Raw genomic sequence first — 14,880 nt, forward strand, 5'->3', positions numbered from 1 at the left:
TAACCCCAATTATACATACAATATGATGGGGGCTAATTTAGCTACAACTAATCAGGAGAAAGATCTTGGAGTCATTGTGGATAGTTCTCTGAAGATGACCACACAGTGTGCAGCGGTAGTCAAAAAAACAAACGGGATGTTAGGAATCATTTAAAAAGGGATAGAGAATAAGACAGAGAATATCTTCTTGCCCTTATATAAATCTATGGTATGCCCACATCTTGAATACTGCGTACAGATATGGTCCCCTTATCTCAAAAAAGATATACTGGCATTAGAAAAGGTTCAGAAAAGGGCAACTAAAATGATTAGGGGTTTGGGTCCCATAGGAGGAGAGATTAAAGAGGCTAGGACTTTTCAGCTTGAAAAAGAGGAGACTAAGGGGGGCTATGACAGAGGTATATAAAATCATGAGTGGTGTGGAGAAAGTGAATAAGGAAAAGTTATTTACTTGTTCCCATTATACAAGAACTAGGGAGCCACCAAATGAAATTAATGGGCAGTAGGTTTAAAACAAATAAAAGGAAGTTCTTCACACAGCGCACAGTCAACCAGTGGAACTCCTTGCCTGAGGAGGTTGTGAAGGTTAGGAATATAACGGGGTTTAAAAGAGAACTGGATAAATTCATGGAGGCTAAGTCCATTAATGGCTATTAGCCAGGATAGGTAAGGAATGGTGGCCCTAGCCTGTGTCAGAGGGTGGAGATAGATGGCAGGAGAAAAATCATTACCTGTTTGGTTCACTCCCTCTGGGGCACCTGGCACTGGCCACTGTCGGTAGACAAGAATCATAGAATATCAGGGTTGGAAGGGCCCTCAGGAGGTCATCTAGTCCAACCCCCTGCTCAAAGCAGGACCAGTCCCCAACTAAATCATCCCAGGCAGGACTTTGTCAAGCCTTACCTTGACCTCCAGGATACTGGGCTGGATGGAAGTCCGTGGAAAGCACTTCAAATAACTTTTTTTTTTTTTTTTTACCACCCATGTAATTGAAATTCATTTTCAAATATTGTATTGATAGATTCATGTAGCACTCAGATTTGCAAGTCTAGTTCATTTGGAAAGAGAGACTTTTATCTTTCCTCTTTATTATTTGGCAGGAGGGATGTGTTTTACATTAGAAATTCACTTCCTGTCTGCCTCCTGTTTTTTCTGAGACTATGAACTATAGCATGACTACATAACCACATCAAGCAAGTAAAATCACCATATCAATTGAGGTTGAGCAATTTTTACTCAGACTTTAAACCAGTAGCATTTATTTAATTCAGATGGCCAATTGACCTGTCGGGGAAGGGAGACGGAAGAGGGAATTTTAATTGAAGTGCTTGTTGAATCTTTATGAAAGAGATGAAAAGTCATATACATCAGAGCTCTCCAACAAGTCCTTCCACAAAATCAGGAAGGACAGGATGTGACGTTCGAAAGTACTAAAGTACCTACCGTCCTCCCCAAAAACTAACCCACCTTCTCTCCAGGGAAGAAGCAAAAAAAAAAAAAAAAAAAGTCTATCAATCCGTTATTTTCCAATAACGGTCCTCTATAAAGCAAGGTTTAAAATTGGAATAAAGTGTTTTTAATGAGACATTTAGATTATCCATATTTAATGCCCCTTATTCAAATTATAACATCCCTGCCTCAAGGTAACTTTTTGATTTCATTGGGTCCTTTGTTCGGTTAAATTCACGCTAACCAATATTGTTGCAATGGGGTGGGGGCGATACTCTGTAGAGTTATCACGTTTTATCCTTTGGCAAAAAAGTCCCCACTTTTTGCTTATTTTATTGTATTTTATAGCCGTTTAATAGGCGTCTCGATGTTCGTGTTTTCCGTAGGTCTCATCGCCACAGTATGTATCTAAGCGCTCCCCCGGAATTTGCAATCCTTCGAGACTGGTACTTTCATGTGGCTCATTCAGGTTCTCCCAGTTTGACAAGCCTGACTCGTTGAAATAAGCAATAAAAATAATGTTGAAATGAGCTCCGCAGAGCAGCAGCAGGAAGGCGCAGCACCAGAGAACTGCGTAGGATGCATGGATAATGGGCTCTGGAAAGCTGCCGGAGGGTCAGAGAGAGTGGGAAGCGCAATGGAGACGGTGGGTTTCCCGGAGTGCGGTCGAGGGAGCAGCTCCGAGCCCAGAAGCAACGATTCTGGCGCAGACAAAGGGATCCGGGAAGCTGCCGGGCGGCAAGCCGACAGGGGCACTCGGGTAGCGCGGCTCGGGCCGCAGGCGGAACCCCAGCAGCCCCGGAGCTTGTGCCGCCATACCCCCCTCCTGACGTGCGATGGAAGAACAGGAAATGGGAGTCTGGGAGAAACGGAAATTGCAACAGCAGCCGAGCTAGGAAGCAGCAGCTGCAGAAGCTGTGCAGTCGGGAAGTGAGCTGGGAACAAAGTAAGTGGCATGGGCGCAATCCCCGGGGCAAAAAGCTGGGGATGAGGAGGAGACATTTGCTTTTCTGTATTCTCCCCTTTCCCCCGGGGGACGCTGCGGCCGCCTTCATCTCTGTGCCAGTTGTTTTGCTCTTCAAAGCGGTGGGTGTCAAAAGGAAGTCAGGCCACCCCACCCCCTCTTTTTGGGGGGGGGGGGACGACAACCGACCCGGGGTTGGTTCACCACGTCTCTCCCTTTTAGCCCCAGTAAAGCTAGCGGGAGCTAGTCTTAGGCTTGCCCTGGCTTGAGTGGGGGGCGGGGCTGGACGACTGTGGCTGCTGAAGGTGTGGGGTTAGAGGAGGCTGCGCCCGAGCTGTACTTTCTCTTACGGGCTAACCCCCCCCCCCCCGCCCAGGTGAGCACCACGGTTTTGACCGAGCTGCGGCTCTGTGCCGCGGTCTGAGCGGGGGGAGGCTTAGGGTGGGGGCAGGATACTGGCTGCCCCAGAGGGGTGTTAATGACTTGGTCTGCAGCACTCCCCCCTGATACGCACTGTGCAGCTACATGACTAACTTTCTTTGTTTTCTCTCTCCCCCCCCTTATCCCGTCCTCCTGAACTGTGGCTGTTTAACCACGGCCTTCAGCTAGTCCCCCCCTCTCCCTGGGACATGCGAGTGAGTGTGTGTGGGGAGGGCGGGGGGGGGGGGGGTTGGTATGTGTGTGAACTAGGCAGTTTGAGCTTTTTCCTGGGTCTCTCTTTCTGAGATGTGGAAGTGGACTTCTCTGGGATACTGGGTGGGTGCAACAGAGCTCTTCATTCTTTCCCTGGGTTTACCCGTTTGAGACTGGGGGCAAGGTTTCCACTCTGTGCCTGGGAGGCTTGTGGTAGCTGTCCATGTTACTGTCTAAAAGCCAGTCATCCCCTACTGAATCTGTGATTAAATGCAGATGGGTGTGACTGATTCCAGGGCCTACAGCAGCTGTCTCTGTATAAGACTTCAGGAGGGAACGGGGTGTCTTTCTGTAATCAGACAAATGAAGAACAAAGCATCATTAAGCGCAGCTGACTCCTAATTCGTTTGCCTTTGGAAGGAGTCACTGTCATCTGGGAAAAAAGAAAAGGAGGACTTGTGGCACCTTAGAGACTAACAAATTTACGGCTGCTACTCTGAAACCTGTCATCTGGGATTAATTTTAAGTCTGGTTTTTAACATGACCTCTGGTGATGAAAGATTCTTCATGTGTCTCACTCACAGGTTATTTCTGTGTGTGACAACCTCATTCATTCAAACTGTCAAAGCTTGATAGCCCTGCAGGCCTGACAGTCTTTCAGTGTCTATCCGGGGTAGAAAACTGGTTATATCCTGAATGAGACAGTAAATAATTAGTGCAATACACTTCTTTTTCATTGGCTTTCTTGGTGCTTTCCAGTAGGACTTCCACAATTGGGTACTGTGATGGATTTGGAGCTACTCAGTAATATTCATAGGTATTGTATGTTGATCTTGTTATTGGGATGCTTACCGTGTGACTATATTGGGTTAACTCAGTAAAGAGCTGTGTGAAGAAATAGGTAGGTAGAATACTGAATGAAGGTAGGCACTTCTCAGCAAACAGAAGGGACAGTGCCAAAACTGCTAGCTTTGATTATTTTTGCCTCCTCCAGCCTACAAAACTGGTTTTGACCAGATGCATTGGGAACACCGATTAGAACAAAGAAGCTCTGACAGGATTGAAAAGAGTCCCTTTCTCAAGAGAGGGCCAGTAGTTAAACTGTTCAGGGGAACCAGACCAAGACACACAACTGCCCCTGGCTGTGTCTGGAGACTTTATGCCTTTCTAGGTTCTAGGAGGGTGGTAAGCTGGATGTGCATCTATTGCCATTTTAAAATCCCATTTTTCTTCTAATGCTTTGGTCTGTTTTGAAGAAAGCTGTGTGATCACTGGTCACAGGCTTCCAAAGGTGCCTGCACTCAGTTGGGCCTGCAGGTTAATAATGGTGGATACACAGGCCTCAGTTCCCAGAGAGGTGTGGGAGAATTGCAAAATTCCTCTTGAGATAGGCAAAGGCAGGAGGCCTAACATCTGAATGGGTGCACTCTGAGAGATCACAAAGGGAAAAGAGGTGCAGTTAGCCCTTTCATTTTGACAGGTACCCATCCATTATTTTGACTCCAACAAGCACCTCTAGATATAGCATTGCTGACCGAGTTAATTGACTGGCACCTCCCTCTTGTTCAGGGAACCTGTTCTTAGCCCGTTGTGGGAGAAGGGAGCTTGAATTCCTCTACTTCCAAATATGCTCTGTGGAAAACTCTGTGGCTGGTGATTCGTCAACATAATAAAGGACAGAAATGGCCTGATAAATTAAAAGCATATATTTAGTCTCTGTGTGTTTTGAACTGCAGTTCCCTTTTTCCAGAAATTTGACCATATGAGTCAGTGACTCCTGGATACAGTATGGATCATGTTTCTCTGTAGTCTAGTTGGAAAGAGATCTGCCAGAGCAGCAATTACTGAGGAAACCTATTATGGTGGGGTTGCAAATTATACCTAGTAGAAAATGTATCTGATTTTAATTATTATTGCTATATCTTTATAGTTACCCTAACAGAACTCTGGTTGGGGGACAGAGGGGGGAGCGGATGGACATTTGTTATAGTATAGTCTCGGACCAGGATTTTTTAAAATACTGTTTATAAAAAGTCCTTCAGCTTCCAGTCTTTCTTGATTACCACTTTTAACAAGTTTGAGGAGGAAACAAATACATTCAGAGTTAGGCTTGAATATTGCTAAACTCAGAATTGATATTATCTTGTAACTTGTAGGCTGCAGTGCAAACACTGAACAGCCATGTAATTCACAAAAGCCAGTTTATTTGTTGGGGAGCTGCCTAAGATAGCCAATGGGAAATGCTGACCAGAGGGGTCGGTGCTAAGCCCCACACTTCTCACAGAGATAAGTACCTAAGTCCAGGCTGCAGGGAGGGGCCTACCTGTACATGACAATCCACGAATGGATACCACCACCTGGAGTCAGATGGCTTAGGTGCCTAAGGTGTTTCTTGTGGAGAATGAGTTAGGCACCTGCCTCTCTTCCAGCAAAATGGCTTGAGGAGGAAGTGGTGTGGTGCTGATCTTTTAATTTTTAGCCTAGTGATTAGAGCACTCATCTTGGATGTTGGAGATCCAGGTTCATTTCCTGTCCTCCCTTCCCCCCAGAGAGGAGGAGAGAATTTGAACCAGGGGCTCCCTCTGTTCTGTTGAAGCAGTTCCACTGTGGATAAATAATGAAAGAGTGGTTGGAGCGTGGGATTTGGATCCAGAGTCTCCCACCTCCCAGGTGAGCACCCTAACCACTGGACTACAGTGTTACTTGTATTCTTTCTCTCTAGCTCAATGAGAACAATCATCATGAGAGACTGAGGGACCCCTACATAGTTCAGTGGCTAGCACGTGTTCCTGAGAGGTAGGAGACCGCTGTTCAAATACTTTCTCCTGCTCTGTTAGCAAAAGGAGAGTTGAGCCTGGGTCTCCCACATCCCAGGGGAGTGCTCTAACCACTGGACTAAAAGTTATAAGGTCCTCCTCAATTTTGAATGGGATCAAATCTGGCAGGCTCCCTCTGGACACACCTGTTGTAGTGGGCCCTTGCACACAGCTTAGGTGGCCTGTCTTCCCCGGTTCATGAATTGCCCTAGGGGTTAGGTGAAAGATAGGTGACCAGATGCCTAGAGGTTGTGTACTGCTGCCTGAGGCAGAAATATAGGCATCAAGTAAGTTTAGGTGCCTATACAGTTCGGTGGGAGTTTTGTGGATTGCATGGACGTAGGTGCTTGAGTCTGGGGTTTAGGCACCAAAATACTTTTTTGGATCCCTCCCTAAGTGACTGACAGAAATGGAAGAATAGTGTAATCGCATGTAAAAGCACATACTTGGAACATTTATGTATATATTAAAATATATATATAGCTGGCACTGCAGAAGCCCTCCTGTCGACAGAGCACTGTTTACACTTGGGGTTAGGTCAATGTAACTGCATCACTCAGGGGTGTAGGAAAATCCAACATAAGTTTGTAGTATAGATCAAGCCTCAGTCTTTCTAGCAGAACAGAAGCAATTATGTTCCCTGTCCTAAGGCACTTACAATCAAACAACATCAGACAGTGCAGTCCAACAGAAACACCAAGTGGAGGTTCAGTGTTAAAATGGTTGAGACTCAAAAATGTGCGTGGCTAAAAGAGTTGCTTTGAATGAAGGCTGGCAGATTTTAGAGGGGAGGGAATTTCTGGTATATGGGGTGGCATGGAAAAAGGCACAACGTTGAATGGGAGAATATACTAAAGATAAGAGCATAAATGCAGAAAACCTAGTATTTAAATTAAAAAACTTGAAAATATTGAATTTTAGAGAGTGAGTGGTTTAACAAATGTTTTGTCCTTAATTTTTATAGAAACTGGAGATGGGGAGGTATATAAGGTTATCATGCCTTTTTGTCTTCTCCGCTCCTATTCTTTTTAAGGCCTCCCTAGAGATTACTCCATAGTTTTCTACCTCAGGGCTGTCTATATTTACAGTGGTGCAGTGGTGCAACTGCACCACTGTCGTGCTTAGTGAAGATACTACCTATGCCTAGATACTGCACCTATGTCTAGAGCCCTGCATGGATACACGAATGTGTATCCACATCCGATCCATAGATATCCACAGATAATTTTTGCGGATATCCGCATCCATGGATTTGCAGGGCTCTACGCTGGGGTCCAGGCTGAGGCTCCAAGGCGTCCTCCCTACAGGAGCCTGGTTGGGGAGAGCCTCATGGGCAGCTGTGGAGCACCCATACAGAGTTGCAGACACTCCACGTGCCCTCAGCCGGGCGGGGAACCTTGGGGGCAGGGACACGGCTGGGGCTGCTCTCATCATGGGCAGGTGGAGGGTCTGCCACAGCTTCCTGGCTGGGCTCCATGCTTGTCCGGCAGGGGGGAGTGGGCAGACCTGTGGAGTTGCCCAGGGCAGGTAGCGGCTCCCCACAGCTGCCCGCCCAGCTCTTACCGTGGCCAGGCTGCGGTTCCGAGCCGTTCCCCATCCCTGGCCGGAGCTGAGTTGGGGAGAGCCACGTGGGCAGCTGTGGGGAGCTGCGGCGGACTTAAGGGGATTTTTTCCTTCTGCTTTATACTGAAACATTATGCAAACAGAGTAATAATATGTGTACATATTTTTAATCAATGAATATCTTTAAAAATGTAGTATGTGTGCTATTATTGCCTGAAAGTGGACAAATGCCTTCTAAATCAAAATGGTATTCAAACATTTTAAATTGTTCAGATTGTTTTCATAATACTTGATATCTGAATCTCATTAATGTAAAACATGAAAGGAACCTACAGAATATAGCATTTAGCAATTGCTGTGCTCATCATTACTAAAGGCTAGAAAAAATATTACTTTTAAGACATAAGTACACATATAGTATCTGAGTTTTAATAGCTTTTTGTGAAGCAAACTTTAATGAGAAGACCCATTTGAACAGAGCTCATCAATGGTTTATCACATGTTACTAATAAATGAAGTAAGCCCACACATTTTGACTCTTACCAGAAGAAACTTCCTCATTCTCTTTGAAAGAATGCCAGTTATTATTTCTGGCCTTTTTTTAATGCCAATAGAAAAACCACAGGGAGCTATCAGTCTGGTTTGCAAATGCAACTGGACAACTGATACTATTAGTAACCACATCTGCTGTCACTGCCAATATTACGAATGTTGTTTAGTTAAATAATTTACTTCTCTAGTATATTCGAAATATTGGACTAGTCCTTAATCAACCCAGTCATAATGTGAAATGAATTTAAATGTAACTCCAGTGTGACAGTACTTCATTTGATGGTGTTTCAGATGTGGAAGGCTACTGCAGGTCATGCCATTTCAGTCAACCAGAGTGATGGAGCTGATGACTGGGAGACAGATCCTGATTTTGAGGTACAGTAACTCCTCGCTTAACGTTGTAGTTATGTTCCTGAAAAATGTGACTTTAAGCGAAACTATGTTAAGCGAATCCAATTTCCCCATAAGAATTAATGTAAAGGGAGGAGGGAGGGTTTAGGTTCCAGGGAAAAAATTTTTACCAGACAAAAGACTATATTATATATATGTATACACAGTATAAGTTTTAAACAAACAATTTAATACTGTACACAGCAATGATGATTGTGACGCTTGGTTAGGGTGACCAGATGTCCCGATTTTTAGTTCTTTGTCCCACGGCCTGATATTGCGGCTTTGGCCACTCCGGCCGCTTTTTTTTATTTTTTTTGGTTCGGCAACTCGGCTCCGGCCGCTTTTTTTTTTTCTTCCCCCATGTGTCCTGATATTTTGTCCATTTCATCTGGTCACCCTAAGCTTGGTTGAGATGGTGAAGTCAGAGGATGGAAGAGGATGGGATATTTCTTACAGGGAATGCCTTACTGGTAAGTGATGAACTAGCACTTGGCTGAGCCCTCAAGGGTTAACACATTGTTGTTAATGTAGCCTCATACTCTACAAGGCAGCACAGATGGAGGGAGGGGAGACAGCATGGCAGACAGAGACACACACCCTGTGTGAGAGAGAGAGGGAGAGATGCACATTGCCCCTTTAAGTACTCTGACCCCACTCTAAGTACATTCCCTTTTAAACTAGATCAGGAAGTTGAGACAGCAGCTGCTGCCTACAAGCTCCCTGTCCTGAGCCCTGTCATTCCGCCCTGCTCTATGGAGATGGGGTAAGCAGGGTGCAGGAGCAGGGGGGGAACATTAGCGCCCCCCCCACCCCAGCAAGCAGGAGACTCCAGGGAGCAGCTCCAAGGCAGAGGGCAGGAGCAGCACATGACAGTATGGGGAGGGACGGCTGCGGAAGTTGATAGCCTGTTGATAGCCTGCTGGGCGGCTGCCACACAGAGAACTTAGGGGAGCAGGGAGCTGACAGGGAGGCTGCCAGTCCATCCTGGTTCCAAGCCCCCACCAGCTAGCTCCAACAGGCTGCTTTTTCTGCAAGCAGTGGACAAAGCAGGCGGCTGCCAAACAACCTTATAAGGGAGCATTGCACAACTTTAAACAAGCATGCTCTCTAATTGATCAGCAGCAAAACAGTGTTAACCAGGACAACTTTAAGTGAGGAGTTACTGTATGGTTCTCAAACTTTATTATTTAAGCACTAACGATGCTATATGATGAAGATAGTTCCTGCTCTGAAGAGCTATATCTAAGCAAGATATGAAGTGTAGATGGGAAATATTTGGCAGCCTGTACGAGAAAATAAGTAGTATCCTTCTGTGTGCGTGTGATTGATTAAATTGCTTTATTTAGGTGGGCATTGAAGGAAAAGGAGAAGGGTTTAAATGAAGACTTTGTAATGATTTTGAACTGGGAGTGTGTTCTATTCATTGACGATGACAGAAAAGACAGGGAGGTGGTTGTAGTAGAAACAGGTGAATGCGGCAATGAGGTTGTTAACTAATCTTTCTTGTTTCAGTGGCATGAGAGAACCTTAAGGCCTTCAAAGTGCTGAAACTCTGAAATCTTGGGTTAAAGTCTAATAGTTTTTAACTTATTTTACATGTCTTTGACAGAATGATGTGAGTGAGAAAGAACAGCGCTGGGGTGCTAAAACTGTGCAAGGATCTGGACATCAAGAACACATCAAGTAAACTAGCTCTTCTTGATTCCTTTGTGACTGTTAATGTAGGCAATTTTTGATAAGTTCAGATCCTTAGTAACTTACATCCTGATGGATAAAATACAAGAGGCTCTCTATAGAGCATTGGTTACACAAATCCTTTCCAAAGTTGCTAGTCCTTTATGGCTCCCAGCATCTCTAGTTGTAAAATAAGATAAGAATTGATGTTATAGTGTTTTCTTCATTGGAAACATGATTCTTCTTGCCTCCTTTGTGACTGCAGGCACCTAAAAAGTCTTGCTTTCTGGCTACAGGTTGTACAATTGCTCTTTGTAATATTCACAGTTACACACTGGTGCTCAGCTGTGCTCAGGTGAAAAGATGTATATCACCATATGGCATGGACATTTTTGGGGCAGGTGGTACACATAGCTCCATTTCCTGGGGATAGGTTTAGGCTCTATATTCCTAGAATTGGCTTAAAAAATTGTCAGCCTAATTTCTAAAAATTCTGGCATGCCAAAATATATTGTAACAATTTTAGCCTCTATCTGAAAGGAAAATGCATGTGTCACAATGGACCATCAGCTCACGAGCTTGTTTAAATGGTAAGGTGCCTTTACAACCAAATTCTCAATCTCGTACTTCTTAACAAGGCATGCTTGAAATTTTAGTCTCAAAACTGACTTCTGCTTTTGAAAGCTGAAGAGTGTTCTAGCTCTTCCTTCTATCTTACATATTCATAGGGCACTAGTCACTGCAGTATGTAGGTGCCCATTGTTTGCTGAAGGAGTAAAAGGTCGCAAATGCTGAAAATAGGGAATTATTTTTAATAGTTAAATGGCCTACTTTGAGCAGAAAACATCTGCTCAATGTGCAGCAGTAGTGAAAAAAGCTAACAATGTTTGGAACCATTAGGAAAGGGATAGATCGTAAGACAGAAAATATCATAATGCCACTATATAAATACATGCTATGCCCACACATTGAATGCTGCATACAGTTCTGGTTGCCTCTTCTCAAAAAACTGAAATTGGAAAAGGTACAGAGAAGGACAACAAAAGTGGGGTATGGAACAGCTTCCATGTGAGAAGAGAATAAAAAGACTGGGACCATTCAGCTTGGAAAAGAGATGACTAAGGAGGGGACAGTATGACAGGGGTCTCTACAGTCGTGACTGGTGTGGAGAAAGTGAATAAGGAAGTGTTGTTTACCCCTTCACATAACACAAGAATCAGAGGTCACTCAATTAAATTAATAGGCAGCAGGTTTAAGAGAAACAAAAGGAAATACACCTTCATAAAATGCACAGTCAGCTTGGGGAACTCATTGCTGGGATGTTGTGAAGGCCAGAACTATAACTATTAGCTAAGATGATAAGCGATGCAACCTCACGGTCTGGGTATCCTAAGCCTCTAACTGACTAAAGCCGGGAGTGGACAACAGGGGATGGATCACTTGATAATTGCCCTGTTCTGTTCATTCCCTTTGAAGCATCTGGCACTGGCCACTGTTGGAAGACTGGATACAGGGATAGATGGACTGTTGGTCTGACCCAGTACAGCAATTCTTGTGTACTTTAGGGATCAGTTTTACTCTCTGGAGTACATTGCTGATATTTACAGGCTAAATATACAGCAATTATGCTTTAGGCAGCTTTAAACTCATATGAGAAGTGTCAAGCACAGATCATTGGTTTTCCCTCTACATCCAGCCTCTTTTCCTATTTCCAGAGAGAGAGCTTGGCGGAGGGGAAAGGAAATCAACCTATTTTCAGTTCCTCCTTATTTTATATTAGAGTAATGTCCAAAAGCCTCAACTGGGATTAGGACCCCATTGCAGTAGGTATTGTACAAATGCACTGGAAGAGATGGTCCCTGCCATGAAAAGCTTACAGTCTTTTTTTTCCCCCTCTCCCCCCACACAAAAAAAACCCCACACTAGGGGAGAACTAACAAGAAAGGAGGGGGAAGGGAGGAGGGGAAGAGAGAATGCTACAGTGATGAGGGTCATATAAATACCTAGATAGGGTAAACAAAAAAAAATCATATTTGGTAACTAGGTAATCAACTTTTCAGGATTAATATCAAATAGCAAACTACTCTTCCCTGTTATAGCCCCAATGCAGGATGGTAGATCTTTTTAAAAACAGATTTCACAATGAAATGAATGTCAAAGTTCTTAAAACCAGACTTGAAGTGCTTGGTGTACTGAAGGGTTAAAAAAAAATAATAATTAAATACATATTGTACACTTACCAGCATTTATCTTCTAATCCTAAAGTTAAGATCAGGTTTTTGGGTGCAAAATTAGCACATCAAGTAGAAAGTCTTGTCTCTGAGGAAGTCTTAACGTTAACCATGTCTATAAAATTTATTATATAACTACCAGATTCTCTGTTTTAAAGCATTCACCAACTGAGAGAGAATGTGTTCCAAGAACACCAGAGCCTCAAGGAGAAAGAGCTTGAAACAGGACCAAAAGCTTCCCGTGGCTATGGAGGGAAGTTTGGTGTGGAACAAGACCGTATGGATAAAGTAAGTGTAAAATGTCTTCTCAGGAGATGTATTGCGGATGGGTCTGATAATGCAAGCCTTACTCACCTAAGTAAATGCCATTGTAGTCAGTGGGGTGGGATGGGATTATTTTTGTGAATTAGGTGTGTCTATATAAAAGTTTTGCTGATTTAATTATATCAGTACAGTAAAAGTTGCAAACTCCCTAGTGTATATGCAGTTATATCTGTATAAAAGTGTTCATACTGCTATAGATTATTCCAGTTTGGGAATCAAAATAACTTATGGCAGTATAAACCATCTTTATTCTGGTATAACTGTGTCTGCTCTAGGGCTTTTGCTGATGTAACTGTCAGCAAAATTATCACTCCACTAACGCTAGTTATACTTGTAAAACCTTTCTGTAGATCTAGGCTCTGTGTGATCAGGTCCTGTGTCTCATTTTACTCAAGGGAGTTAATGGGTCATCTGTGAGTGACAAAGGGAAGCCTTTTTGAGAACTGATGCATTGGTGTTCCACACCTCTTCCTGGTCTTGTGATTTTTAGATCTGGTCTGCTTGCTCGTGTCATGTGCTCATTAGTAAGGCTAAGATTTAGTCATGGGTAATTTTAGTAAAAATCATGGACAGGTCACAGGCAATAAACAAAAATTCATAGCCATGTGGTCTTTCTCCTCCTGTAAATGTGTAGGTTTCTAAAGATACTCTTCTAAATTAAGAAAGCACCTAGATATGAATAAATCCATTTTCTATTTAATTTGCTGCATCAGTTCTTTGTGTACTTGAGACTGCCTAAGAATGAATGAATAAATATATGTATTTATATTTTCTTGAATTAGAAGCTAGCACTCACTTCAAAAAAGTATGAAAAAATGAGCAGCGAGAAATAACCCAGATACCCAGAAAATGGCTTTGTATTTTAGGCAGATTGCAACTATCATCTTTGAAATATAAACTATTGAGTCAATGTTTAAAACCACTGTCAACATCAGTGCAAAGTATAAATACTAATGATCCTTAGGTTTTTTTTTTTAAAATAACTGCATGCTTACTGATGGTATTAACATTAAAAGATGCTGACTAGAAGTTGTTCTAGTTGCTCATCTGCCCCCATTAGTTATCCAACTTGTAATATCATTGCAGCACAATACTGTACTATAAGAAAATTAGAGCTAAAATATTGAGGCCTAAATAAGATTACATTTTAGTTTCTTGCTTAATTAACTTTGTGGGTACCTAACAAGATGGCTTCCAAGATACTCCATTACCTGTTAATCATATCCAACAGATTTTGGTTTGTTTGTAGGCAGGGCCCTATTGTTTCACAGAACTTTGCTATATAACCCTCTGTACCCTTAAAACAGGCTAAGAGAATTATTGGATTAAGTTATTAAGTCTACCTTGTGGACTCCAAGCTCTCTCATGCTGGCTACTTATGCCTCCCCTCATCCATTTAGGATTCTAACTGAATGCATTAAATAAACAAATGCTAAGACTGCTTCTAAGTGGATGGGGTGGGGGGGAATGGAGTTAATAACAAATATTGCAGATAGTGCTGTATTTGTAACACTTAATTTCGTTCTTTTACAGAAAGTTTTAACTGTCTGGATGTCTGCCCCATCAGTACTCATGATGGTACAAACAGGTCTTTAAAATGATACCACAATACCATACAATTATTTATCCTTTAAAAGATCAGTCCTTTCCTTTCCAAGAGCATCTACCTAGCTCTTCACTGCAGGCGAAATCCTGTTTCCTTTTAACTCAATGGGAGCTTAACCATTGACTTCAGTGGGCCAGGATTTTGCCCTGAAGTCTAAGTGTCATAAGTTTGATGTGTACCTAACTGATCACTTGCATAACTGCATGGGTCAGAGCTCCAGGATTAATTAAAATCTACCAGAGTACTGCTTCACCACTGGTTTCCAGGGGAGCTAGGTTTTTTTAAATCAATCTTTTGAATATTTTAAATATACAGAGATACATCTTTGAGTACTTGACACTTGGTGTTTAGTTATGGAATAGGAAGAGACACTTTCCATTCTGATTTGGTGCCATGGAAGAAGATAAAACAGATAGTGTACAGATTTAATTAGTTGAATTTGATAAAGCAGGAAGAAAAACATCTAGCTAAACATACAGTTTAAGACTTTCAAAACAGTGCAGTGGGATTTAGCCACCGATCTTCCACAAAGTTATTGAAAGGTGTGTGAATAAATTATCTGTACTGCTTTGAACATTTTTTTCCATCCCCTTAAAAAAATCATTAATGTCACTGAAAACTGGCCACCACACGTTATCAACAAGCTACATGAAAGAGACATACTGGGTTGGTCAG

The 14,880-nt window shown here is 42.9% G+C and overlaps 1 protein-coding gene across 5 annotated transcripts in view; it reads left to right on the forward strand.

Annotated features, from left to right (window-relative positions):
• The first annotated feature begins 2,247 nt into the window (after window positions 1–2,247).
• The window catches only part of CTTN (cortactin), a 36,499-nt gene continuing 23,866 nt past the window's right edge, over window positions 2,248–14,880 (forward strand). For 2 of the 5 annotated variants that reach the window (XM_043548722.1, XM_043548719.1), the window contains exons 1-4: window positions 2,402–2,535; window positions 8,269–8,352; window positions 9,980–10,053; window positions 12,434–12,563. In XM_043548722.1, the coding sequence (XP_043404657.1) occupies window positions 2,437–2,535; window positions 8,269–8,352; window positions 9,980–10,053; window positions 12,434–12,563 (387 nt within the window). In that variant the 5' untranslated portion in view covers window positions 2,402–2,436. Of the gene's footprint in view, window positions 2,536–8,268; window positions 8,353–9,979; window positions 10,054–12,433; window positions 12,564–14,880 lie in introns of all 5 variants that reach the window. The other 3 variants (XM_007067952.4, XM_043548720.1, XM_027830123.3) reach the window with 3 other exon arrangements.

Source organism: Chelonia mydas, chromosome 6, assembly GCF_015237465.2.
Source record: "Chelonia mydas isolate rCheMyd1 chromosome 6, rCheMyd1.pri.v2, whole genome shotgun sequence".
Classification (NCBI taxonomy): Eukaryota; Metazoa; Chordata; order Testudines; family Cheloniidae; genus Chelonia; species Chelonia mydas.